This window comes from Anopheles gambiae, chromosome 3 (assembly GCF_943734735.2).
Source record: "Anopheles gambiae chromosome 3, idAnoGambNW_F1_1, whole genome shotgun sequence".
In the NCBI taxonomy this organism is placed as follows: Eukaryota; Metazoa; Arthropoda; class Insecta; order Diptera; family Culicidae; genus Anopheles; species Anopheles gambiae.
The window spans coordinates 97,893,433-97,918,418 of NC_064602.1; the positions used below are offsets into that span (position 1 = coordinate 97,893,433).

The window sequence follows — 24,986 nt, forward strand, 5'->3', positions numbered from 1 at the left end:
CCTTGTTGACCAATGATTGTTTCGGCGAAACGCTCTAACAAGAAGGATTTATGCTCGACATCCGAATGCTCACACGGGATGGTACATTTGAAGCTTGAAAAATTGTCATAAACTTGATTAATGAATGTAACAATCAATCCTGAAGGACCTTCTTTGCTGTAACCGCATTGTCTACATTTAGGCGCAGATCGATCGTTTGATGGTAGATTCATAGAATGAATCGCTTTTTGGTTTATTTTTTACACCCGTTCTGCACTCTTTAGAGATGACAAGAATCCCGTCTAGACAGACAATTCTAACCCAATTCTAATGTATCATTTGCTAACGGAACGGGCATTTAGGTGTTTAGAGAAGAGAGAGATTCGCCACAAAAAGTAGAAAGTGTATCCGCTAATAAAAGTGCCCTTGAAACGAGGAGCATCATTAGCATTGGCTGGAAAGGGGAAAGATTCCTTCGCCAACACGCATATCATAAATTCCTTCACCAGAACCAATCGAACTGCTTGAGTTACGTGTCGAAAATTGCAGTTCTAAGCGGTCGCTTCCTTCGCAATCTTTCTCTCGTGTGCTTACCTCTTCCAAAACGTCTACAAAATTTCTTTCTTTTATTCCTTTTTGATGCAAAAACAGAAGAGTTTAAAACAACCCATCATATAATTTAATAAAGACCGCAGCATTCGAATGTGTGTCCGTTTGGTCCGATGATTCTGGTGATTTTCTTATGGTTCTCTTCTGTTTTTGCAGATTAACTGCTCATTGAAATCTCGAACGAAAACGAAAATGGATCGAATAAAATGGGCAGCAAGAGATAACACACACAAAAAACGCGCTCCCTCGCACCATTGTGACTAACGTTAAATTAAATGGCCATCTGGAAATTATACGTAATTACACAATCACAGTGGTTGGCCATGGCGATGGTGGGCGAAAAACAAACGTCCCTCTCTCGGGACGTACAAGAACGCAACGAACGGGCGCGTGAGAAAAAAGAAAACTACAATCATCTTAAATTGCTGCCGATCGTCTGCGTCTTTAGCAGGTTGTTTTGAGCAGGTTGGTTTGCTGTTGGTTTTTTGTTTGGTTTGCTTCCTGTGTCGTTTGTGAGATGATTCTCAAATCCCACCACAATCGATGGGTCTACAGCTTGTCCGGATTTGTGATTCGTTTTAATCCGGAGAGAAACGTTTGTGTCATTATTCAATTATGAATATTTTGTTTATGGAATTGAGGAGATTGTTTTAACGCCGAAGAGGAGAATCTATTGCAGCCCCGTTTGCGTTTCAATCACGTTGCAAAAATGTGCTCGCTTTCCGCATGACGCGCACATCGATCGATCGCTTCTTTCTCGTTACCTTTCCGAACGACGCACTATCGAATGTTATTCCATCTGGCCAATCAAAACGCATCGGAAGGAGGGTGCCGATTGCAGATTTTCCTCGCCAAATGGCAGCGGCACTAATCCCCGTCTCACAGTGGTGTAAATTTTGTCTCCAACCCCAACGGAAAGAATGGCTTTCGGGAGGGAGGGCACATTTGCGAGGCTGCTTCCGGACGCGCATTTGGTTGGCCGGGCTTCGTTTGGCTGAGCTGTGTCGCGCGATCGTCACTCACGCCAACGCAAACTGCATGTGCACGTGACGTGTCGGTGCAGATAAATCAGCTCCCAGTCACCCCGCTCCATCCCATGGTTGCTGGTATCCGTAGGGTTTTGTAGGAAGCAGGCTTTTCCGGCTGAAATTTGCTACCACCGGATGCCGCCGTGCTGCAGGTGTCGTACCGTTTCAGTCTTCTTACGTAAAACCCATTTTTCAGCACCTCACAATGGGCTATTTTCCTCGCAGAAGATTAAAAATGAAAAGAACCCTTTCCTTCATAGTCGAAAGAACATTTTTATTTAGTATAATTCAGGAAGAGTTAAAGAAAAATGTAACCTTTTTTTAAATATTTTTTTTATGCTGATTTTTCCCACCAACTTTCGGTTGTTCTCACTGTGCCTTCGAAGGATTAAGATAGGACACGCACAGGCTACCAAAACCAAGCCTTCACCGTCAGCCACGTGGTTACAACGGTCCTACAACGTTGGTTGCAACTCGGTGTAATCATACGCGTCGGCGATAATGAGCATCGAGCGCTCCCAATCAGTCTTACACAACGTGTGGCAGAATGTTAACAACGCACGGCTAGCAAAGTACGTCAACGACAAAATCAACAAAATACCATGGATAGGAACAAAACTACCTGTCCGTGAAAATGTATCGAGCTGCATTGAGTGCGTTTTTGGGGACTGCTCAGCACTGACAAAAAGCGCCCAAAGATATGCAATGCACGTTACGCAATCATCTTATTAAATCATTGCGTAAAGCTTTTGCGTCTATTTTTTACCGTAACGCCTTCGTTGTAACGGCTTAAGCGAAGATATGTAAGCTTCCGAAAGGCTTATCATTTGACATGGACGACACTGAAGCGAAAATAACTTCATCACATCTCCCTGCCTGACCGGAACGGTTAACCGCAGTGGAATGCTTTCCTACAAATATTTGCCAACCAACCTGGAATGCAAAAGTGAGTGTGTTTTACTTTTCTACCGCCAACTTCTTCCATAATGTTTTAGTTTGAAATGTTTTCTTGCTGCTCCCCCGTCTCTCTTCATCCTTGACTTTTCCCAACGAACGTTGCCACCCACGCCGTTTGGAATTTGAATAAAACTTTCGTTCTTCTTTTCTTTTTTGTTTTCGTGCCTGCAGCACGTTTACGACCTCTCCAACATAACTCCTTGCCACATCGAGCTCAATGCAAATTGTAGGGGTTGAGGAGCTTTTTGCTACTTCCCATTGCCGCAGTCTTTCATCTTTGATCTCCAAAAATAGAAACACCAAGGCAACAGCAACCACCTATTTCCTACTTCGAATTCTGGGACAAAAGTCAACCCGAAACTATTTATACCCTTTTTGAAACAACAAACTCGCAAAAAACACACACACACACTGGAGTCGTGTAAGGCATCTAAACAAGCTTTGTGGTGCGATCCGAATGAAATGGGAAGGTAGGTATCGGTCAGCCTTCTTCCCTGGGGTTTTTTATAGTATTCCAAAGTGGAATCTATATCCTTTGGGAAGGTGCAAGACCATGCCAGCTTAGCGACACCAAGGGAAAGCTCGCCCACACATCGTCTAGCGGCAATGTCTCACAAAACAAACCAACTCAATGTGGGAAAAACAGTCCTTTCGGTGGAAAATCCCACACCCCAGTTGCGTTAAATAGGTTAAAGAAAGGATCCCGGGTTCGATGACGCAAAGCCACAAACATTCGGTGAAATAAATTGGTCGGAATTCCTACGACGGCAAACTTAAATACACTACACGCATTTGGCTTGATCGCTCTAAATCAACACCCTCGACCTAGAGAACGACTTGTTGCAGCAGAGTGGTGTGGGTAGTTATGACATGACGCAATGGAAGACGAAAGCATTGAATAAGATGTAGATTATAATAGCTTGAGCCATCTAATGTTCCTACAAATGTCTCCAGTAACTCAACAATAATTGAAACTGTTAAAAAAAAGTTCGTCAATTGCGATTCAAAATTGAATTAGGTTCTTTTTCATTGATTGTTGATTATTTGTGGCAAAATCATGAATAGAATCATTTAAAATCATGTCTGCAAGCAGGTTTCGTCAACGTTTCAAAGAATTCCTCCCCTTGTTCGGCACTCGCGCCATCTATCGGGATTCCCAAGACTCAAACCTGCTAGAAGCGTTACTCTCTTCTAACGTAACAACGCTACCAAGGAACGTTATTATAGTTTTATTTATCCGTTGAATAATGTTGAGGCTTGAATACCTAGTCACTCTAACTGATCATTACATTACTTCCTGGACTTCAATTTACTACTCAAAAAGGATCAATTTATTTATTTTAGAAAATAACTTATTCCAGCCATAACAATTCCTTCGGGCAGCTGCGGCTCTACTGTTTTTCTCCCGGCTGTCATATTCAGTGTGGCCAGATTATTTTGGCAGTTTTCGGTAGGAGCAGCAACATTTTATCTGTAGTTTTCGGTAGGTTAAAACTCGAAACTCAGTTAATAAGAGGTATTAATCAGGGGGGAGGGTCCTGATGCGCAAAATGAAAGTTTCTTCTCACGAGAATATGCATCCTTTATCTAGGATATGGATTAGATTTGGTTCCCGTTTTAAAAAATCGGTAGGAATACAGATAAATCGGAATTCTGGTCACTCTGATCATGTTCCACCACAGCTGCTGTTTACATTCGCTCTCGTAACGCAATAAACAACAGCAGATTTTCACTTGCCAAGTGAAAAGTTAAATAATTTCCCTACCGCAAGCCGGCGTGTAACTGGCCATGCTTGGGCAGCTGGTACGCCGGGGCCTCCGGTATTCCCGGTGCGTGTACGCCGTCCATACACGCACAATCAAAGTGGACAGTTCAACCAAGCTCGGGTTTCCGTGCGCTTACACCGACGAGGAAACGAGGAAAATTCTCAACACACTCAACGAACAGGACGTAGAGGAGCTGTACAAGTAATTTTTGAACGCATTAGATTCATTTGTAACACTTCCCTTTAATTATTGCATCGACTTTCCGCCGTTGTAGGTACAACATCTCCAAGTACCGGCTGAAGAAGATCGAAGGATGGCGCAAAAAGTTCGGCACCTTTCTCTCCCTGGAGCAGGTGCTCGAGCTGGACGGGTTCGGTGTGACGGTGTTGCGCAAATTTTACGACTCCATCGTGCACGGCCCAAAGGAGGACGCGGTGGTGGCGCCGAAGGCCATCAAAAAGGACGTTAAGTTCACGACGCCCCTGCTGAGCGCACAGATGGTGCCGAAAATCAACAGCTGCGTGTCGCTGTACGTCGGGCTGGACTACGTGACCTGGGCCCACTTCAAGCTGGCGAAGGAGCAGCCCACCGCACTGGCCGGTTGGAACAGTTACAACATCAGCGATCGCAAGCTGCACATCAACGAGCTGATCCGCAATGTGTCGCAGATCAATCGCCTCATCCCGGAGGCGGACGTGTACGTGGTGGAAAACCCACCGGTCGCGCAAGCCTCCGCGATGGGCTCGGCCGTACAGACCAACATCAACGTGCAGCGCTCGCAGCTGATCGGTATGCTGATGCTTATGCTGGCCAACAGGCCGTCTCCGTTTACGGACAATAGCGCAAATCATCCGACCGATGGAACCGTCAGCAGCAACGTGTTCTTCCTCAAGCAGTACCTCTCCGCCCGGCTGTTCGGTATCTTCATCGGCAACGAGCGGGTATCGTCGGAGGAGGTGATCCGCTCGATTATGGAACGGCAGCTCGCACCGAACGAGGAAGTGCTGGAATCGATCCAATCCAGGCTCATCATACCGTCCGGGCTGAAGATTATCTACGAAGAGAACGACAGTGCGGAGCGCGAGTTTCTCGGCCAGTCGCTGCTGCTCGGGCTTACCTTTCTGCGACTGTGCATATTCAAGTGCGAGGACAGTTTGAAAATATTTAGAAGATAAACCCTTAACGCGTGCCCCCGCGTGTGATAGTGCGAGGTGGTAGAGGAAGATAGAAAAGCATAAAATGTATTCAAATCAAACACAAACACACTTGGATCATTATTAGCAAGAAAAGGGAACCATATTCAAGCGAACACTCGTAGGTTCCTCAAAATTACTTCCGTTTTCCTTTGCCCTTCCGGCCACGTCCTTTGCCACGCATCTTGCGCTTCCTTTCCGCGACCGAACGCCACGCACGTTGCAGTACCTTAGCCGCCCGGTTCATCATAAACGCTTCGATCCGTTCCTCCTGCTCGCGTATCTCAATCTGACGCTTCTCCTCCATTGCATCAAAGTACCTGCCAAGGAGAGACAGTTTAAAACACACATCTCTTCTAAACTTTCCCCAGTACCGTACTTTTTCTCCTGCGGATCGAAGATGTTGCGCTTCCAACGGTTGTACTCCTGCTGGCGCGTGTTCAGCTTGGCCACCAGCTCCTTCAGCTCGTGCGTCCTTTCGCCCGCATCCTTATCATACTTGTGCAGCCACATTTGAAGCTGATTGGTAAGCTTCAGTTTCTTCAACCGATTCGTTTTCTCCACCGTCAGATCGGCCTGCAACTGTTGCTGGTAGGTCTTTTGCGTGCCGGCCGCTTCCTCAAGCAGATTCTCGTACCGCTGATCGCTTCGTTCGAAGTAATGGTACATCTCACGATCGGAATCATCCCTAATGAAAAGAAGTGAAGATGAAAAGGTCTTCCATATCGTTAGGGAACAGCCCAAAAGAAGCGTACTTACATGAATTTTACGATATTGTCACGACTCCTCTCGCCCAACTCTTCGTACTCCTGCCTGTACCGCTCGATCACGGCGTACTTTTCCTGCACCGACTCCTCCAACTTTTCCTTCTTCATCACCAGTATGTCTTCGATCTTACGGATTTCCTTCTTGTTGCGCTCGTTCCGCGTCCACAGGCGGTGCAGTATCTTCTCCTTCGCCAGGTCCTTTTGTGCCGTCAGCTTCATTTTGTTGATAGTGAACTTCCGGAACTCGCGTATGTTCGAAAGGAAGCGACGATAAACACCGGGAAGCTGTCGGCGGCATGAAATCGTAGTGAAAGGAGTACAGTTTCTTCATGTCATTTACTACCATTTACCTGCTTCACGTGCCCAATCGTTGCTGCGTGCAGTTCCTTCTTGGAGAGAAGCGTCGCCAGCTCTATCAACTGTCCGGAGGGAATCTTCAGCTCCTCGACCTGCAAATTAAATGCCACTTCAATCAATATTGAGCCCAGTTTCCTGACCCTTGCATCCTTACATCGATATCGTCCTTGGTCATCGCGGGCGTAGTATTGGACGCAATGTACTGGCTCAGGAATTTGATCACATTCTTGTCGTCCACATCGAAGCAAGCGTCCAGCAGGGCTTCATTTTGGCAGATGATTGGCAGACAGAACAGCACCTCGAGTGTTTGCGTCATTTCGCCCAGGATCATGCCGACCCGGTTGATCTGAATGTTAAACTCCACCTTCTGGAGGCTTTCCGGATCGTACGAATCGTACTCCTCCTCACCGTGTGCCATTATTTCCGACGTTATCTTCTCCACCATTGCCCTTACGGCGGCCACATCCTCCTCAGAATCGCCGGCACAAACCGCCTCAAAGCTATCGCCCATAATATAAATGTTGTTCGGACCTCGTCCCGGAAGCTACTGGAAATGTCTTTAGATGAAGAGGAAACTCCCCCAACAAAACGGTTTACAAATTCCATAGCAGCCGTGGTTGTAGTTATAGCAACGGATCATGCGCGTACTAAAATTTTGAACCTTTATTCGAAAAAAACTGTCCCGCAACTCTTACTTCTTCCCCTTGCCTTTCTTCTTTCCCTTCTTGGCGCGCTTTATGTCGAGCGTTCGCTTCCACGCCCGCTGCAGCACCCGTACCGCGTGCAGTTTGCGCATTTGCTGCACCTTCTCCTCCGTTGCGATACTCTCGAACACTCCAATCTGGTCCCGCAGCTGGCGCAACCGTTCCTCCTGCGGCCGGAACACGGTATCGCGCCACTCGTCCAGCCCGGCCACCTTTTCCTCCAGCGCCCGCAGCGACGGCATCGGTTCGCCAATGAACTTGTCGTACTTTTTAACCCACAGCTGCAGCTGCGCGTCCATCTTGGCGATGCGCTTCTTCTTCTGCTCGTGCTTATCGAGCAGGGAGAGATAGTCCGGCGCGGTCTCAAAGTGTGGCTTACTGGCTAGCTGATTCTGTAGCCGTTGAATGATCCCGTCGCCGTCCAGCTTCATGTCCACAAGGACGCTTTGTGAGGCAGTGAGTTGGTCCTCCATTTCCGCTGCACTGCGCTGGTGAAGGCGCCGACGTTGGGCCACTGCTTCGTTGGCTTTCCGTTCGCATTCGTCAATCTTGCGCTGGAGTGACTCGAGCTTACTCTCTTGCAGGGCTATCATACGGCTCCAGCGGAACGTTTCATACTCGGCCCGGTTCTTGATTGTCACTCTGGGGCTTGGTGGACGCAACAGTGAGCTCTCGCCAATGATCCGGACATGTCGTATCACTTCTCCTGCAAGCTGAGTGATTGGATCATCGGCACAGCATCCCGCTCCTTTGGACTTTGTGTCCAAATCTCTCAGCATGTGTTGAAATATCGTGTAATTTTCATAACCTTGAGCATATCCAACCAAATTCCTCCAAGCGGTTTCTCCATCCTTTGGACTCTTTTTAAGATATGCTTCTACCCTTACAAACGCTTCCAAATCGCTCAACAGCTCTTCGAAAGCTTCCTCGATGCGCTCTTTCTGGAGTGTAAAATCTACATCCTCTTCTAATGCCGGTTCGTTCTTCAAATCAAGGATAGAGTCAAAGCTGGACATGCTTTTTGAGTGGAAAATACCGTTCCAACCCCGTCTACTGTTGAACCGTGCACCGCGCGTGCCTGCAACGGTCGCCTAGGAAACCCCACCAGGTGGCTCCGTTGTGCGTTGTCTTCAAATAAACAGTCCTGGAGGAACAGCGGCAGTGATTGGAACTGTTCCTACCGAAACAAGCTCAATTCTTTAGTAAAAAGTTAAAAGTTAGCATAAAAATAAATCCAAAATGGGAAAGAAAAAGGGAGGGAATAAAAATAAGCTGGCCAAAATGTCCGACGAAGAGCGGGCAAGGTACTTGCAGCACCGGGCCGATATGGAGGAAGAGGCCAGACGCCGGAAGCAACAACTTATAGCGACATTCATGAAGGTAAGTCACAGATTTTCAGTAAAAAAATCGTACTAAACAATAACTTACTATACTTACCCCCGAGCAGAACAAGCTGAAAAGGGAGGATGCGTTCGCGCGACTAAATCTGGCCAAAATCAACCAAGAGTGGCGCACCATTCTACGCAACATCAAGTGCAAAGAGCTGAAGGAGGAGGTGGAAGCGGTGGAGAAGACGTGCACCGAGTGCATCGAGAACAAGAATGCTGTCATCAAGCGGCTGCTGTGCGATCTGGACGAGTCGGAAGATTTGTACTCCACCATGCTGCATGCGCACATGGAGCGGGTGGAGAAGATCATACGTAAGTAGGCGCTGGACACGCGTGTACCAACGTGTGTGACCCTACTTCCATACCTTCCTTCCGTACGCAGGCATTCACAACGATCGTGTCAACTTTCTGACGGAGCTGTACGAGCTCGATAAGAAAGAAATCATCGACAACTACCAGCGCGAGATGGAGCTGTACAAGCAGAAAAAGTTCGAGCTGCAGAAGGACCTGGAGTGTGTGTTTTACGGGCTGGCGGAGAAGGCGCGCACCGACCGACTGCGCAACGAGGAGGAGCACATGCTCAAGAAGGATGAGCTGAAAAACTCGGTAAGTAGCGATTCTGTCATCGATTGAATGTTTTATTGACCTGCTAACGGAGTTGCCTAAAATACTGGTGCGCCGTGTGCTGTTTAAAATGATTCGCCAAACTAGCTGCTAAAACATAGCGGAAGTCACACTTTCCCAATCGTCACAGTTCGTCTCGAACCGGTCGCTCAAGCACGTGACAAAGCGCATCGAATAGTCGCACTTGTCCTTTAGCCGATTGTCCAGCCCGAGCATGTGGAAGCACTCCTGGATCGAGTCGACGTAAAACTCGCGCAGCTCGTGCTCCCGGATGTCCTTCGTGATGACGTGCAGCACCTTGTGCTTCTCGGGAAACCCGTCCGCGTTCGTCGCTTTCATCTCCTCGAAGAAACACTGCATCAAGCAGGCCCGATCGCGTTCGATCGTGGAGGAGGAGGAGGAGGAGGAGAAGTTCCCACCGCTCCATGTTCCATTGCCACCCTGTCCCGCTTCCCCGTGCTGGGACGAAGCGCGTCCGTTGTAGGAATGCTCACCCGCCGACACGGAAGACGACGAACCCGCCGTTTGACCTCCGTAGTACTGCCGTTTGCGTCGGCGGTGACTTCTTCCGTAGTCGCGCATCATCTGTTGCTCCTCGCCGTTGCGATCGCGCTGTCCCCACTCGCCCATCGTTCTCGCTCGATCCGGCTCTCCGTTGCGACTCTGCTCTCTTCTGCTGCCATCCATCTGCTGCCATCGACCACCCTCCTCCGGTCGATTCATCCGTCCCTGTCCTCGATCATTTCCATCGTAGCGCCGATCGTAGTGCACCTTGTTCGATCCTCCCTGCCTTTTGGGCTGCGAGCCGCCTTGCCTGCCGTTGTCGTCGCCGTTGTCTTTCTGCTCGTTCGATTCGTCCGATGCCGATGAGTCATAGTCCGCGTACTCGTCGCTGGTACGATTCTCCGACCCTGCGTTCGTTATCTTGTTCATGCACGTCCGCACGATACGCTTCACATCGTCGGCGCTCGGTCCTTCACCCGTGCGACAGCGCAAACCTTCGACCGGCGCAGGAGACGTGCCCACCAGCAGCAGAAGCACTATCGCACCACAAATGCCAACGGTGACTGCTCTACTAACACACCTTTTCTGCGGTGTATTCTCGTCCATCTCCGTTAAATGTGTTCCAACATTTCGCTTCTGACTCTCCGAACTACCTGGTACCTGATTTCTAGAGCTACTTCATCGAAGTTGGACGAGTCGGTACGGGTTTTATACCTCACCGAGCGACCCACATTTGATGGACAGATCGGCCAATTGGTCTGTCAGAATGCGCGATAACAATGCGATGCCTACAGAGTGGACATGTTAATTGCCGTCAGCCTTGAGATGCCACACATATCATGCCATGTACACTGTTCACCTGCAACTCCCCCCCCTAACCGCTGTACCTTGCATACCTTGCAGATGATACTGAAGCTGGAAATGATCACCAAAGAGCGGGAGCGGGAGATGGAACGTCTGTGGAAAGAGTTCCAGCGCGTACTCAACGTGTACCTGCGCAACACGGAGGAGTACCGGAACGAGTACAACACGCTGCGCGACCAAGACTCGAGCGACACCAAGAACATCCAGGACCACTACGCGGAGGTAGCACGGCTGAGCGACCAGATAGCGGATCTGCGGCTCAAGCTGGCCACGCTGAAGGAGGAGCACGACTTCAACATGAAGCAGATGCAGAAAAGCAAGGCCGAGCTGCAGTCACGCGTCCAGAACCTCAAGCAGGAGATGGAACTCGGTACCCGGCTTGACCGCGAGCAGCTGAAAACGCTCGCCGTCTACAGTAACGACGCCATCAAGCATCTCCAGGCGATGCTGAAGAAGGTGAAATCGATCTACCAGATCGCGAGCTTCTGCAAAAAGTATGAAACCGAGTCGGAAGATTTGCTGCCCTTCGTGCGACGTGCGAACAACGAAACCGGACAGTCGGAACAGCCGGCAGCCGGCGAGCGAGCGCTCGTCCCTGCCGCCACGTTGGATCCCACGATGGAATCGTTCAAGCGCGAAGTGTTCGACACGGCGGAACTGTTCGAGAGTTTCTGGATGCGGTTCAACAAAGCGCGCATCGATGTGGCCTGCCTGCGGGAGGAAAAGCAGCAGCTGATCGATCGGAACGAGCAGCTGAAGGCGCACCTCAAGGATTACCTCATCACGGTTAACATGAACAGCGGCGGGCCGGTCGAATCGAACGCCGATCTGCTCGCCAAACGTCCCACCTCGATGAGGATTGAGAAGCTGGTGCGGGTCGACGAGGAGGTGATCGTGCCGGAAGGAACTCGTAAGGCGGTTCGATTCCGCGCTGGAGGACAGCAGCAGCGGCGGCCGGTAACCTGCATCGAGGGGAACCTCAGCAACGCCATTCGGAACGAGCGGCTGCTGGAGGTGCGGGCGAAATCGTCCGAAATTTACTCCATGGTCCCAAACAGAGCCTGAGCGTGCCGGAGTGTGTCAGATTTCAGTTAAACTTTTATTAAATAAATTCTTCCTAAGCTTACGAGGGTTTGTGTGTGTATGTGGAATGGTGTGATTAGTGCTTACACTGTAGAATACGTAGACGCCGTACCAAATATACATCGCATACATTGAAGCATACATGAAGCGTGTTGCAAGGGGCGATGGATGACTTGGTTCTTCTCTAGCTAAACCGATGGGACGATCTGGTGCCGGCTACGAGCACTGGTCGGTCGGCCGCGACAAACGATTGCGTCCGGCGGATCATGAACTCGCCTGCGCTGGTACGGTAGGTGGGAGACATGGCCTGCGGGAGAAAGAAAGCGAACGTTTTTTACATAAATCGGAACAATCTCTAGCGCTGCCGGCTACCAACCTGCAGTTTTGCCTCCACGATGCCCTTGTTGTCCTCCGACAGCTGTATCTTCTGCCGGGCGAGCTTCAGCTCCCGGTCCAGCCGTTTGCGCTCCTCCTCCAGCTGCCGCAGCATCCCTTCCGCCTCGAGCAGCTTCTGCTCGTTCTCCTGCTGCCGATGCTCGAACTCCATCCGCTTCTGGCGCTCCTGTTCCAGCAGGCTCTTCTGCTCCGCCTGCAGCTGCTCGAGCTCTTCGCGCTTTTCCCACTCCTCGGCCAGCACGCGCGCCTGCAGCGCCCGCACAATCTCCTCGTCCCGCTTGGCCTGTATCTCGTCCTCCAGCATCTTCTCCAGGCACAGCTTCACGTCCTCCAGCTCGGCCACGCGGCGCGAATCCTCCCGCGCGACGGCTTCGTACTGGCGGGCCTGTGATTCTGCCGCCAGCCGGGCCTGCTTCTCGCGCTCCAGCTGGACGTGCGTTTCCTCCAGCCGGCGCAGATGCTGGCTGCGCAGCTGTTCCTCTTCCCGCCGACGGCGCTGCTCCGCTTCGCGCTGCTGCTTGCGCCGGTTCACCGTGTCGCGCTGGAACCCTTCCCGTCCGGTCGAGTACGTGATCGCTAGCTGCAGGGCGGCGATCCACTGCAGCCGCGTCTTGTGGTCGGGCGTCCCGAGCTCGTACGTCCGGTCGCCCGACACGAGCGTGAAGCGCTGCACCTTCTCCTGCTTGCCCGAGCTCGGGTTGCCCGCCGGCTTCACCATGAAGCGCGAGTCCAGCACGATCGTGCCGCAAACCTCCCGATCCGCTGGGTGCTTGTAGTAGGACAGCTCGCACGGCTGCAGCACGAAGAAGTACTCGCGGAACGTCGGCAGCACGTAGCCACGGCGCGACAGGTAGCCCTTCTTGATGACGTCCTCGATCAGCGTCTGGTACATGTCGCCGATCGCTTCGCAGATCGATTCGCGGTAGTCGTTCACCTTGTCGTAGTTCTTGAAGCGCAGCATCTCGAGCAGCTCGCCAAACTCGAGCGACTCCTCCGAGGTGCGCAGGTAGTCGTACTTGCCGTCGCCGTCGTAGTTCAGCCCGAGCGCGTTCAGCAGATGCTTGATGATGATCAGCGCCTCCATCGGGTGGATCTTGACCGTGTAGAGATCGGGCTCGGACGCGTCGGTGGACAGGTCGGCCACGAGACAGAATATGCGGAACAGCTTGTACACGGCCTCCTCCGTGTAGTACTGATCGTTGGCCGGGAAATTCATCCTGCACACTAACCAACAGACCTAGCGGATGATGGAAAAAGGGTCCATTTAGCTTGAAGCAGCCTTCCTTTAGTGTCCTTTTATCTTACCTCATCGATTTTGGTTTCATAGTTGCGCAACGCCGCCAGTGGCAGCTCGTTCGACACGCCAGCAAACACCTCCTGCGCCAGATAGTACCGATAGTGCTCAAAGTTCAGTGTTGCCGTCGACCGGAAGTGGTCCAGTCCCCGCTCCACACCGTACAGATCGAGCAGCGTTGCAATGTTAGCCGTTAGCACCTGTTGCGAAGAGCCAAGCGAGCAGGAAGCGTTAGACAAGGTTTTGTTGTTGTGTGCATTAAACGTGACACGTTGGTGGCAACAGCCAAAGGAGGAACGTTAAATAAATAACAAACTTCTAAAACCTATTTTTAAGCATCTAAACGGTTCATTTTCAAAATAAAAAGCACTACGGAACGGAACTAGGAAGCTTTGCGCAGAGGAGAGTCAAAACAATCTAAAACGTTTAGTTTTAGCAACTTCGTGAACGGTGTTGTTTGTCGGTCGGTTTTTATTACTTCCTCGTGGGTCGGCTAGACGTTTTACAACACCCTAGAGGTGCCAACAATAAACAAAAAACCCATTTTCGAACAGCTTTTACAACCTCCATTACGCTCAGATGACTTCGGTAGGAAAGTTCAGAAGTTATTGGGAAGGTATATTGAATCCAATCATTAATAAACGAAGGGATGGCCTTTAGTTTCAATAGTTCGAAGACAACACTCACCTTCAGCTTCGATTTGCTCACGAATCCGTCCCGGTTCTGCTGCAAAGCATTGAACGCATGGCATATACTGTTGGTAACGTTCTTCAGCAAGGTCGCCATGATGATTCACTGTGTGTTGTCAGCACTCGCCGTTCTTGATTGCTGAGTCGGTTGAGCTTCCTTTCCTTTGCCTACTGCACCGTTTCACAAACTACACTTGGTGTGTCTTCTTTTGCAGTAAACGTTCACTAATCGTCTCTTTTCTTTCGGCGGACTTAATTATCGTTCCGTAATCGTGTCACTGTACCAACTACGCGCGCACTACCGACAGCGTATCGCACTCGTCGCCACGCACCAGCACACTGTCCGACGAGCGCATCCTCGCAGCACCGATCAACGCTGGAAGCTGCTCCGGCTGCACCAATCGGGCGGACGAGTGGGGCGATATCTCCAAGCCAGCCGATACGAACCTCGCGCAGAACTCAGCCACAGTCACAACACAGTCGGTCGGGCACCAGTGTGCTTTTGCTGTTCTTTCGGCTGCTTTAGAGAGGGTGGCAACTCCGATGGCAACCCCTTATTCTCATGCGTATGCGTACCTAAAACACGAGCTCTGGCTGCAAGATTGAAACGATTAGAGGTGAAGAAATTACATCGATTTGCCAACCCAGACCCCGCGCGTCCGATTGTTTCGCCTCCCACGGCGCGAACAGTGGACGCCACGTGCGGTGCCTCGGGGTTTTTCCCACCCATTATCTTTGCGAAGAAGCGCGCGCTACTAATTTCACGCATTCATAGCCACTAATCAGGCTCAGCTGCACGAAGAACGTGAAGAGATTATCACAATAACAGCAACAGCTGAGTTCGGCCGGCCCCTGTTGCAATTGCAGTTTTGCAGCTGCGCCAACTGCATCCCCTGCGCGGCCTGTGTTTGTGTGCATATTTAGACATTGCCGATGTGAATGATGTCACAAGGGCGCACATATTTGACGAGACATTTGATACCGAAACAATGGCGCGTGTGAGCGCGCACGTGCGCGTTTTCATCAATTGCGACAAAGGCAGCGCGAGTCGTCGAGATTACCCATTGCAAACAGGTACAACATGCAATTAGCGTCATATGTGCACTTGAAATTGATGTTTACAAACACTTTTTGAAGCATAAAAGTCGTTCTATTAAATCCTCCAACCCTTTGAATGTCCCTAAAAGCGTCCTGGAATTATACAGTACGGTACTAATTCTAACACTTATTGGCAATTAATCTCCCAACATTGTAACGATCTCTGCCTCGCGATCATCGATGAATCACAGGTTTGCCCAACTCGGATCGATAGAAAACAGTCGCGGACGCGTTCTCGGACGGTATCGATCGCCTTTCTCTCCTTTTCCAGCGCTCCCGAGACGCAAATCGGTCCCGTTTTCAATGTTTGATTTTTGCGTGCTGATTAGTCCAGCCCCCGTGCCGACCAAACCCGCTACCGACACCATATTAGGCGAGCTCTGGCTGGCCAGCCAGCCAACAACTTGCGGGGATGTGTTCAATCGTAACGCTTCTTAATTGCTAAACACCATTTCGCACGCCGACCATTCGCCGTTCGCTTTCCCGGTCCGTGTCCATGTGGTCCCCAACATTTCCTCCCACGCGACGACAATCGCGCTGCTCAAAACCGGTGATTATAAAACTCACTCAACTCTCCATTGTGCGTGTACCCAGTTCAGTTTTTTTTTTTGTGATTTTTTCTTCTTTACAGATTGCGAGAGACATGCCGAGCACTGGTTGGTTCTCCTTAGCTGAGCAGCATTATTTGGACAGAACGGCTTTTTTTTTGTTAATCCAGGGACGAGCCCGACCTCTGATCCAGATTTGTGGCAAGCCCAGAAAACACCCGGACCATTCACACGCCGAAAAAGAAATGATCGCAAGCTGGCGACATAACGACACAACGCGATTCATTAATTTGAGTGCTTTTCTGTCGCCATTTTGGAAGCGAATCGAACCGGGGTTCGCACCTTGCGCCAAGAAACACGCAAAAAGAAAGTGCTGTCGCCCCGCGGGCCCCGCAAACGAGGACGCATCGTCCTCATGGCGATCGCGTTGCGTGGGCGATCGTTGTAATATTAACGATCGATCGATGGTCGCGCCATCAATCGGCTTCCACTGGCCATTTCCAATTGAGGAAATTGTCCCCGATTTTGTTGACGATCCGTTTCGAAACACCTTTGAAACTAATGAACAAAAGAGCGAAAGATATTGGCCCAGTTGTGCGCTTGGGCAGCTCCGCTAAAGGAGTCTTTGTTTTGAAATCGAATGACAAACTGGTATCATGGCAAACGGGATTCTACCCCCATACGCGGGGCTTCTACCCCATCCCAATAGAATTAGCTCACATTAAATATTAACAACACAAGATCGTCGCAAAATTCGATCAAGCCAGAACTTCTTCCTCAAACGCCCTCAACTCATATCAAGCGTGTGTCTGCTGGTTATGAACTGCCGAACGTCTAGGATTTAGGACGTTCGCCATCGGACCAAATAAGGTTCGGACGTGTTATTTGCATGCAAAATCATCGATACTCCCCTTCAAACTCCACCGAGCAGCAAAATTGATCGTTAGGCAATTAAAACAAATGATCTCTTCCATTTCCGGCTGCAATCAACGTGCGCGCCCCGCGTGTCCTTTTTGTGCCAACGGAATATCCCACTCTCCCAGTCCAAATGATGCGTAGTAACCTTGTGGCAAGTTATGCACATTCTGACAGCTCAATCGAGGATTAAATATGATATGATATCACGAACAACACAAGTCTGTTGCATGTTTGGCAACAATCTTGTCCTCTGTAAACGGATGCTCTTAAACGATCTCATCAACTCCACCGGGTGGGTCATTAGCATAAATACCGCCAATCGTAATGCCTCGCCACTTTGGGAAACACTTCAGGTGCGGACCTGAGCTCTTAAGCATTGGCGCTAGAGAAGCCGCGATCTAGAACGTCGTGGTCGACAATAAAAATGCACTTGACATTCGTGACTAATAAAACACCGCCGCTCGGAATCCCATTTGTGAGACAGACGCCACCGAGCAGAGCGACGAGTTCCCCCGCCGCGGATCGATCCAAATATGGACATTTCTTTATCAAAACTCACCGTTCGCGGCTTGGCAAACGCGACCGACCCATAATCGCACATCATCGGACTCTCGGCGCTTCGCCAACAACAGAATCGGACAACTTCAGACAAATCTCTGGGAAGTAGGAGGACAAGGAGGAGCAGCAGACAAGTAATAAAGCAGCCACAAACGGCTGCTCCCCCCATCGGCGGCAGCACATTAAGCGGCTCCAACTGGCGGCTCCAGCATCATAAACTTAATCCCTCCCCCCCCCCGATCGACATCGGTCAGTAGAGATTAATGGTAAAGCCGCGGTACCCCTTTACGCTGCGGCCATATTCTAATGAGATCTCCTCCTCCTCTTCTTCCATCCTCCCGCTCGACAATGACTTCCTTGTGGTGTCCGTCAACTCCCAGCCACCCTCCCATGGTAATGCGCAATTATAAAACGATCCAGTTTTGAGCAATGTTTGCGAGTGCCGAGTGCCCAACCAAACCGATAGTGCGCCCCGGCACAAGAGCGTCTATAGAATACGGTACACACTCCAGCAACCGGTTCTAATGTGCCCAGCTAAAGGTGTGCCCCGTAGGCGGCCCGTCGCTGTCCGTTTTGCTTAGGTCCGTCCATGGCAATGACCGAACAATACACGGCTACTCCCCGGGTCTGAGGTGGGTCCTCAACGGCGCAGCGTGAAGAGAGTGCCCAAAAAAGGTCACCTTGTTTGCAGCAGTAGGGCCTGCCGGCGAAGGGTTCCGAAAAGGGCCGCGAACGATGGCCAAGGACGCGGCTGACAGCACAACGCCGACGCCGTATGCCCAGATGAATGGATGCGCACGCCCCACGTCAATGTAAACAAACGCTCTTCCGTAATTTCCGCACGCGCGACTGAGTCGGAGTTCAAGCACAAGCTGGGGTTCTCTTCCTGACCTTGACCGACGACGCCACCGCCACATTGTCCGCGTGAAGCTGAAGCTGGGAACGAGTTTTTATGCCCAAATATGCTCGCGCCCACCTCCGCTTCGGGGCACATTCTTCACTTCTACCGCTTGGTTTTATAAAGGGGGAGTTGTAGCAGTACCTCTTGCCGATCATTATGAATTCCACCAACTCTTCCAAGCGCACCAACTGCCACGATCGCGGGGCACCGGACCGATCAAGACTCAGGGCCCAAGTGTCAAGTTACAACTGCCAACTTGGTGATGGTGTATCACGGGCGGCCCGCTCCCTTGGCGGAAGGCAGCGTGTGAGATAAATTGCCCGATCACGATGTGTCGTGGCCAAAGCATAAACCAAACGAGCGACAAGCAACACCACGCGGCCGTTTGGCGCCGTTTTACGACCGACTCGGGGAAGGCGCCCCCGCTCCAAGGGAACCAGGGAACGTTCTTAAACATTGCCGATCGGTTCGGGGACATTCGCAAGTCCACACACGTGTGTGCGTGTGTGTTTGTTTACTGTCCCCGATGGTCGGTAAGATAAGCACCTTGATCTTAGCATTAAACGTAAACGATACCTCAGTCAGACAGTTGATCCGAGTTGTAGCCCCAGTGCACCCAGTGCGATTGGGTGATGGGATATTCAACAGGTCGTGTGCGCTTCTTCGTACAACAGCAGAGCGGGGGGAAAAAGTGGACGGAAATACACCAGCACGCGTCATCTTACGCGTTGTCACAAGTGCATCCAATGCAATGTGTTGAAATATGAATGGTGATGATCGTACGATCGTGAACACAAGGGCACTAGGGTCTTTGTACCCTGCTAGAGTGCTAGAGTGGAGACAACAGTGGAGCTACCTAAATCTAGGTTAATTGAATTTCACCAAACGACAATTCCTGACAGTAACTGGTCTTTGTGCTCACAACTTATCACATCGTTCACCTAAGACCCGCTCCTCAACTCCCCCCAATTAAGTTCTCCATCAGTGCCTCACACTTCAATGCCTTCCGCACGCACCCTATACTTATCTCCCAAGTAGCGACGACAACCTCAAGAGTTCCCCCCTAACACAGGGATTGGGGTTGAGTGTGTTGCTGTTGTTTTTATCAACGCCAGGAAGCGTTGACAACCCCACCGGACATTATCGCCGTCGTGCGAGACACCTCGCGTCAATCACCGTTCCCAAACACCTGAGATAATTGAATAATTATCTGACACGCAATGCACGCGTCATCAAATCAAAGGCAGGCGTTAGTGGCGTTCCCCTTAGCAAGACTCTGAGCACCGCACCGGGGGAGGAAGCGGATATCTGTCGACGATCAAAACATTACGACCCGCTGCGTGGCGTTAGCCTCCGCACACAAGAGTTCCCAGTTCCGCGGATCATAAACCATGTGCCATATTAGGTAATCTCAACCTGCTGGGAAGGTTAGTGGAGTGTGTTGTTGTTGTCTAGTCATCGTTTGACTACCACCACCTTCGGCACGACCGGTTTCAACCAATCAACAACACAAAGCCAGTGTGTGTTGGTTTGGGGTCTTTATTTACCATAGCTTCATGGGAGACTCGAAGCGTCTTTTCGGCAAGCGATCAACCAAAGAACTCCTCTCTAAGGGCAAAAAAACATAATCAAACAGTCCGTTTCTTTACTGCTGCTTGTAGGATAGTCGCCCAACAGCTAAAAGCCCCAGAGTATCAGACACTTACTCGATCTTCTGGCACGATCTTCTACCTAGCACACCCCGAAAGGTAGCAGCAGGAAGTCTACAAATGATGCCGTTTTCGATGGCACGACCTGCGAGGGAGAGACCTTCAGTACGGCTTCGAACCGGACGAACCCCAAAATGCGCGTGATTCATGCGCCACCCCGGTCGTCGGTAGGCCCCAAAAAGGAGACCCCCAAAAAGCCTACCACTGCCGGCGCGATGGTGCCTCGCAACTTGTTGTGACACCGCGGTGACACATTCGGAGCCTGGCTCGGTTGTGACAGAGAGCCAGGCGCCGCCGCATAACGTTTCGATTGGAGTGGCGAGGCGACAGCACACTTTTGGAGGTCGATCGTTCCATTTCCAGCTCGTCCAAAGATCGCCTCTCTCTCCCACTCTCCTCCGCGGCCGCCATAATGCTCGTGTTGTGGTGCGCGAGTGTCACGGACGGTCACGGATCGGCATTTCGCTCGGATGAATGAACTCATTGAACCGAAACCGATACTTTTCTTCCGACGAATGTGATTGACCCTCTCCGATACCCGCTGGTGGAGGTATTTGAGACATTTTTTAAAGGTGTCTCGAGCGACATCTCGTTAGTCAAAGGTTAGGCGCACGGAATTTCAAGGTTAAAAAGAGATATCTTTAGAAGTCGCTGCACACGGCATTACCTAAAAGCGGAGCAAAGCGAAACCTTAATAAAGTAATGAAGAAACTTTCCATCTGCATGATTCTACACTCTCGACCCCCGCCAACTTCCGAAGATGTAAATTTAATCAATACCCTTCTGTCGAGCGGGTAACCATTTTCGCGTCCCTGCGCACTAAACACTATCATTTACCGCCAATTCCATTTAACGAGTTGTTTGCTGTAGCTACTACGCACGTCCGTATCAAGGTGAAAATAAGACATAGAGCCGACCGGAGCTTAATGATCGGATCCTCCCAGTTACACGGCCTGACGTCCCAAAGGATCACGCCTTAATTGACCAGCATAAGGGCGATGCTGCGTTGCAGTAATCATTTAATCACTGGCATTCGGTGCTGATTGCAATGTGTCGTCCCCGGCTAAGGCCTCCGGTGGAAGGGTAAATGCATCTTTTAATTCCCAGCACAACAAACAAACAGACAAACAGTCGCGAATCACACGGAGCAGCGCGAATGGAGCGAATGCAGAGAAGAAAAAAAAGACGCCAGGCGTTTGCGATCTAATTACGCGCCACACGGCATTCTTCGGCACGCGAAACGCGATTAAAGCTCGTTCGTGGCCGTTTTGTGGCCGTTTTGCGAAGGTCGCCGCCAAGGCCTAGTTCCCCCGAAGTAGCACACATTGCCGGTGTACGACGGTGGGGATGTTGATCCTTGTGGATGGACCGCTGGTTCCGTGTCCGTCGCTGGTCTTTGTTCCCGCAAGCGCTCGTCCCGGACCCGTCTAGAGAGGGATATGGGTTATTAATTCGTTGAAGTGTGGAATGTTCTCCGTCTCGCACTCCACGTCCTCTTCAGACAGGACATTCCATACCATTCCTGCCATTAAGGTGGCTCAACTTTCTGCGCCGTCCGTCGACTCGAGTGGATCTTTGTATCTGAAACGATTAACCGAAATGGGGCAACAAGAAGACAACAGGCCTCATTCAACACGATAAACAAACACACAAAAACTGACCAGCCAGCCTCTGTACGCCGTCTGGGCCGTGCGCAATAAATCAATTTGCAGGTCGAATGTCGTATGCAGCTCGGCGTGTGTGTGTGTGTGTGTGGAGGTACTTTGATCAACATACGGTTTTCCGGTTTACCTTGTCACTATCATGCACAGCCTAGCATAAACGGTTTCTATAGAGTAGCCTGGATGGGGTGAGGGAAGGTAAAGCTTCGGCGGTCGATCGCGCTCAGGCCTGTCAAATTAAAAGGATGCTTTGCGGAGGTACGCGGAGTGGCGCAGACAACAAACCCCGCGCCTCTCGCTCTCTCTCAGTTGAAGATTGGTCTAGAAGAGTTTAAAAGATCCTTCTTCCTGCACCGTCCCAGCCCGGAGGCCGGGCGGCGGCGGTTTCTGTCGATCGCGACTCAATGCAAAATTCCAAACCCCGTCATCGGCGCAGGAAATAATCTCGCAATGTGCAGTTTTGTCGGGTGTTCGGACTTTTTTTAAGCTTATTTGCTTTCGATTTCATTTCTTGAGACATTTTTTGCCTCTCGTGCGCCGCCAAATGCACCACTCTCTGTCGGGTTGCAACCAGCGCAACATTGTACGGTGTGTCTAGACAGGACGGCACTCCCTTCTTCCCGTCCACTGCCCGCCGTGCGAAGGGACCCACAGTGTGTGTTTCCAATTCCGCCTCTGCCTCGCCGTGATCGCACAAACGAACACGCTCTGACCAAGGCGCCGAATAAACATGCACGCACGCAATATGCAAACCCCCGAGCTGCACGTCCAGTGATTCGATCGCGATGATTCGATCGCCGAACGGCGAGAGGTGCGAAATGAAAATCCCCTCATCCTTGAATAACCGCGCTCAGAGGTTTCATTGCCCTTTTCGGGTAAGGGGAGCAAGGGAGCGAGCGAGATTCGAAACAGATGGTGGCGGTGGTGGTGGTGATGATGATCGTCGAGGATCGAGCCATGAACCGTGCGGTGGCCTTTGCTGCCATTCTGCCGCTGAGCCTGCTGTTGTGCCCACGAGATGACGAAGATGACAGGCTGTGGCTGACTCAAAGAAACGATGGTTGGAATGCGCTTTCTTATCGTGCCGCGCGCTCTGCCCCATTCACCAGCGCCGGGGTAGATAAATTGCCCCACGCTTTTGCCCGTGTTTGCCCATGTCACTCACTCACGGCCCAAGGGCGAGCCCGAAGCCACTTCTGCGAATGCAATTTCTTTCTGCAAACGGCACGTGTCCTTCGGTGGCCCGGAACAAATGCCACAACGGATGCGGAATTGATGCACTTGTGGCTCCACCAGTACGGAGAAGGGGGAAGCGATTCAATCTGTTACACTTTGGTCCAATAAAATCAATCAACATATACAGAGATTTCCCCAAACCAATGGAATTGTTTGTATGCGTCAGTCAGAACTAGAGCGTTTCGCTAGAAAGCTATTACACGATCAATGAAGAACTTCCTCAAGTGCTGTTGGTTGAATGAGCAACAGTTTGGGTTGTCTTTTAGCAAACAAAAAAGCGACTCATTCAAAAACAACATTCCCATCCTCTTTGATAAGCGTGATGAATGGAAGAAGAAAAAAAACTCACAACAAGCGACGAAACCCCCGACGCGCTCGCTGAGAAGCTTTCCATGCCATCCTTATCTTAATGCAATTCATTCGAGAATCGCAAGATGGATTTGCATTTTGCAAGCACCGACCCGGACTGGCCCGTTTGTGTCGCGTGTGCCCGTGTGTGGGCGAAGAGGTACACGGATCGGTTCCCATTAGTCAAGAAATTATGAAATTTGCAAACCAGACGCGCCCAACGTGATGTTGTTTTTGCTGACCCCCGTGGGCATGCCTTGACTCAGATCGCCTTTGCCGATGGCTGTGAGGTTGATTAAACTTGGTATGATATTGTTCCGACTCGGACAGGGTACACGGTGCACTTAGCTGAAAGAATGTTCCAAACATTGAGTAATTGCCACTTTCTTCTAGCTGCACGTACTGATTATCTGTTCCTTGTGTTCTTACGATGTTTTCTCATCGATCGTGACACAATCTTACAAACAGTACACACACACACACTCAAACACACAAACACGTCTTAAATGATAAGATAAAAATGCCATTCCTTCACGCGGCAAGGTAAGTAGTTAACGAGACTTTGTCAATTTATGTCACTCAATTCGAACTACACGCACACCCCGTTCTGAGCTTTGTTTGCTTGAAAACCCCCTTCATGGAACACCTCCTGTTTAAAAACACATACACAATAATGGCTCGAATTTGCAGTGATCATCAATTTTTGCAACGACACCAGAGCAGCAAGCGCCAGCCAGCCAAATCCCCCGACCGGCGGCTCAAGCACTTCAATTCGTAAAACGCACCCCTGGCACGAACAAACAAAACGCTCAAGAACCCTCTCTCCTTCTTCTCCTATCGCACCAACTCACTCACTACACTAAACAGCGGCAAACGAGAAGTGCGAACCGTTCAAAACCGCGCTCAGATTCAAACTGAAATGTCGCGTGCGACCGCCTGCAACGGTCGCTCGGCCACGGCGACACACACACACACGCACACACGAGGCGTATGAATCATACGAACCCGCGCGGGTACGATCGTTCCGGCAAGTGCGCGCACCGTCCTTTGTGACGATCGTGTCGCACGATCATCGTCGTCGTCGTCATCGATCATCGATCACACGAAGCCGGGGCCTTCCCTTCGGACCCTTCGGTGCTGACGTATGGCAGGTGACAACCGAAATGGATGCGTCATACCGCACGTTCTCCACAACACAAAACCCGCTAAGCGCAAGGGCCCATCCTTGAGGGCGGCAGGTCACGGGGTGTACGCACCGACCCAAACGGAGACGCACACGTTCTAAATCCCTTTCGTCCTCCCTCTGTCTCTCTCTTTCTCTTTCGGTAGGGCTTTTAGATAACGACCGATAAACAGTGAAGCGAAAAGGCAATCAATCCAACGCGTACATACCTCTAATATGCGTCTGCGCTTCCAGTTTTGACCCTTAAAAGGGTGTTCCCCGTGGGTGCGCCCTTCTCCCTTTGCTCTTCTCGTCGCACCAGAATGCCGGTAAAGCTGTTTCGCCTTCTACGAAAGAAAACCGAGAGAAAAGCCATCACAAACAGGTTTTTGTTTCCGCCGCCGCCGCGCGCACACCTAACGCCAACTGGCCCGCTGCACACTTACCGGTTGGAATGGTCGTAGGCACGTGGGTAATGGATGTCGCAACTGATACCGCGGCGAGGTGGGTCGAAACGTTGCTTCGTTTTGGGTTTCTGCGGATGCAAAATGTGCGCTCATGTTTGCATTATTTTTAATTATTTTCCCGTGCCGCACTCTGCTGCAGGCACAGAACGAACATCAACTGCAAAGGTGGGACAGATGC

General features: G+C 50.7%; 6 protein-coding genes across 11 annotated transcripts; 2 read left to right on the plus strand and 4 right to left on the minus strand.

Annotated features, from left to right (window-relative positions):
- Positions 1–4,216: 4,216 nt before the first annotated feature.
- On the plus strand, positions 4,217–5,600 carry LOC3291558 (uncharacterized). The gene is made up of 2 exons (XM_551859.4): positions 4,217–4,540; positions 4,614–5,600. Exons 1-2 carry the CDS (start codon positions 4,362–4,364, stop codon positions 5,512–5,514), a joined length of 1,080 nt encoding a protein of 359 aa, XP_551859.3. The 5' UTR covers positions 4,217–4,361; the 3' UTR covers positions 5,515–5,600.
- On the minus strand, positions 5,555–7,185 carry LOC133392719 (dynein regulatory complex protein 10-like). Its single transcript, XM_061653504.1, has 5 exons — positions 6,811–7,185; positions 6,650–6,748; positions 6,292–6,584; positions 5,912–6,220; positions 5,555–5,852 (listed from the first exon to the last, which is right to left on the minus strand). Exons 1-5 carry the CDS (start codon positions 7,165–7,167, stop codon positions 5,669–5,671), a joined length of 1,242 nt encoding a protein of 413 aa, XP_061509488.1. The 5' UTR covers positions 7,168–7,185; the 3' UTR covers positions 5,555–5,668.
- A 162-nt stretch (positions 7,186–7,347) lies between these two features.
- Positions 7,348–8,376, minus strand: LOC133392720 (uncharacterized). Its single transcript, XM_061653505.1, has one exon. The coding sequence runs from the start codon at positions 8,374–8,376 to the stop codon at positions 7,348–7,350; it is 1,029 nt and encodes a 342-aa protein (XP_061509489.1).
- LOC133392718 (dynein regulatory complex subunit 2) lies at positions 8,265–11,817 on the plus strand. The gene is made up of 4 exons (XM_061653503.1): positions 8,265–8,740; positions 8,808–9,060; positions 9,131–9,354; positions 10,780–11,817. Exons 1-4 carry the CDS (start codon positions 8,600–8,602, stop codon positions 11,803–11,805), a joined length of 1,644 nt encoding a protein of 547 aa, XP_061509487.1. The 5' UTR covers positions 8,265–8,599; the 3' UTR covers positions 11,806–11,817.
- LOC3292662 (general odorant-binding protein 71) lies at positions 9,355–10,539 on the minus strand. The gene has a single exon (XM_061653506.1). The coding sequence runs from the start codon at positions 10,480–10,482 to the stop codon at positions 9,463–9,465; it is 1,020 nt and encodes a 339-aa protein (XP_061509490.1). The 5' UTR covers positions 10,483–10,539; the 3' UTR covers positions 9,355–9,462.
- A 3-nt stretch (positions 11,818–11,820) lies between the features above and the next one.
- Positions 11,821–24,953, minus strand: LOC4577474 (differentially expressed in FDCP 6). 6 transcript variants are annotated; one of them, XM_061653497.1, is made up of 6 exons: positions 24,788–24,953; positions 24,572–24,688; positions 14,201–14,796; positions 13,525–13,713; positions 12,200–13,456; positions 11,821–12,130 (listed from the first exon to the last, which is right to left on the minus strand). In XM_061653497.1, exons 3-6 carry the CDS (start codon positions 14,297–14,299, stop codon positions 12,008–12,010), a joined length of 1,668 nt encoding a protein of 555 aa, XP_061509481.1. In that variant the 5' UTR covers positions 14,300–14,796; positions 24,572–24,688; positions 24,788–24,953; the 3' UTR covers positions 11,821–12,007. The 6 variants fall into 6 exon arrangements, with proteins under 6 accessions (XP_061509481.1, XP_001238272.2, XP_061509486.1 ...); XM_001238271.3 differs by lacking the exons at positions 24,572–24,688; positions 24,788–24,953 and adding an exon at positions 24,035–24,147; XM_061653502.1 differs by lacking the exons at positions 24,572–24,688; positions 24,788–24,953 and adding an exon at positions 24,031–24,110.
- Positions 24,954–24,986: the final 33 nt, after the last annotated feature.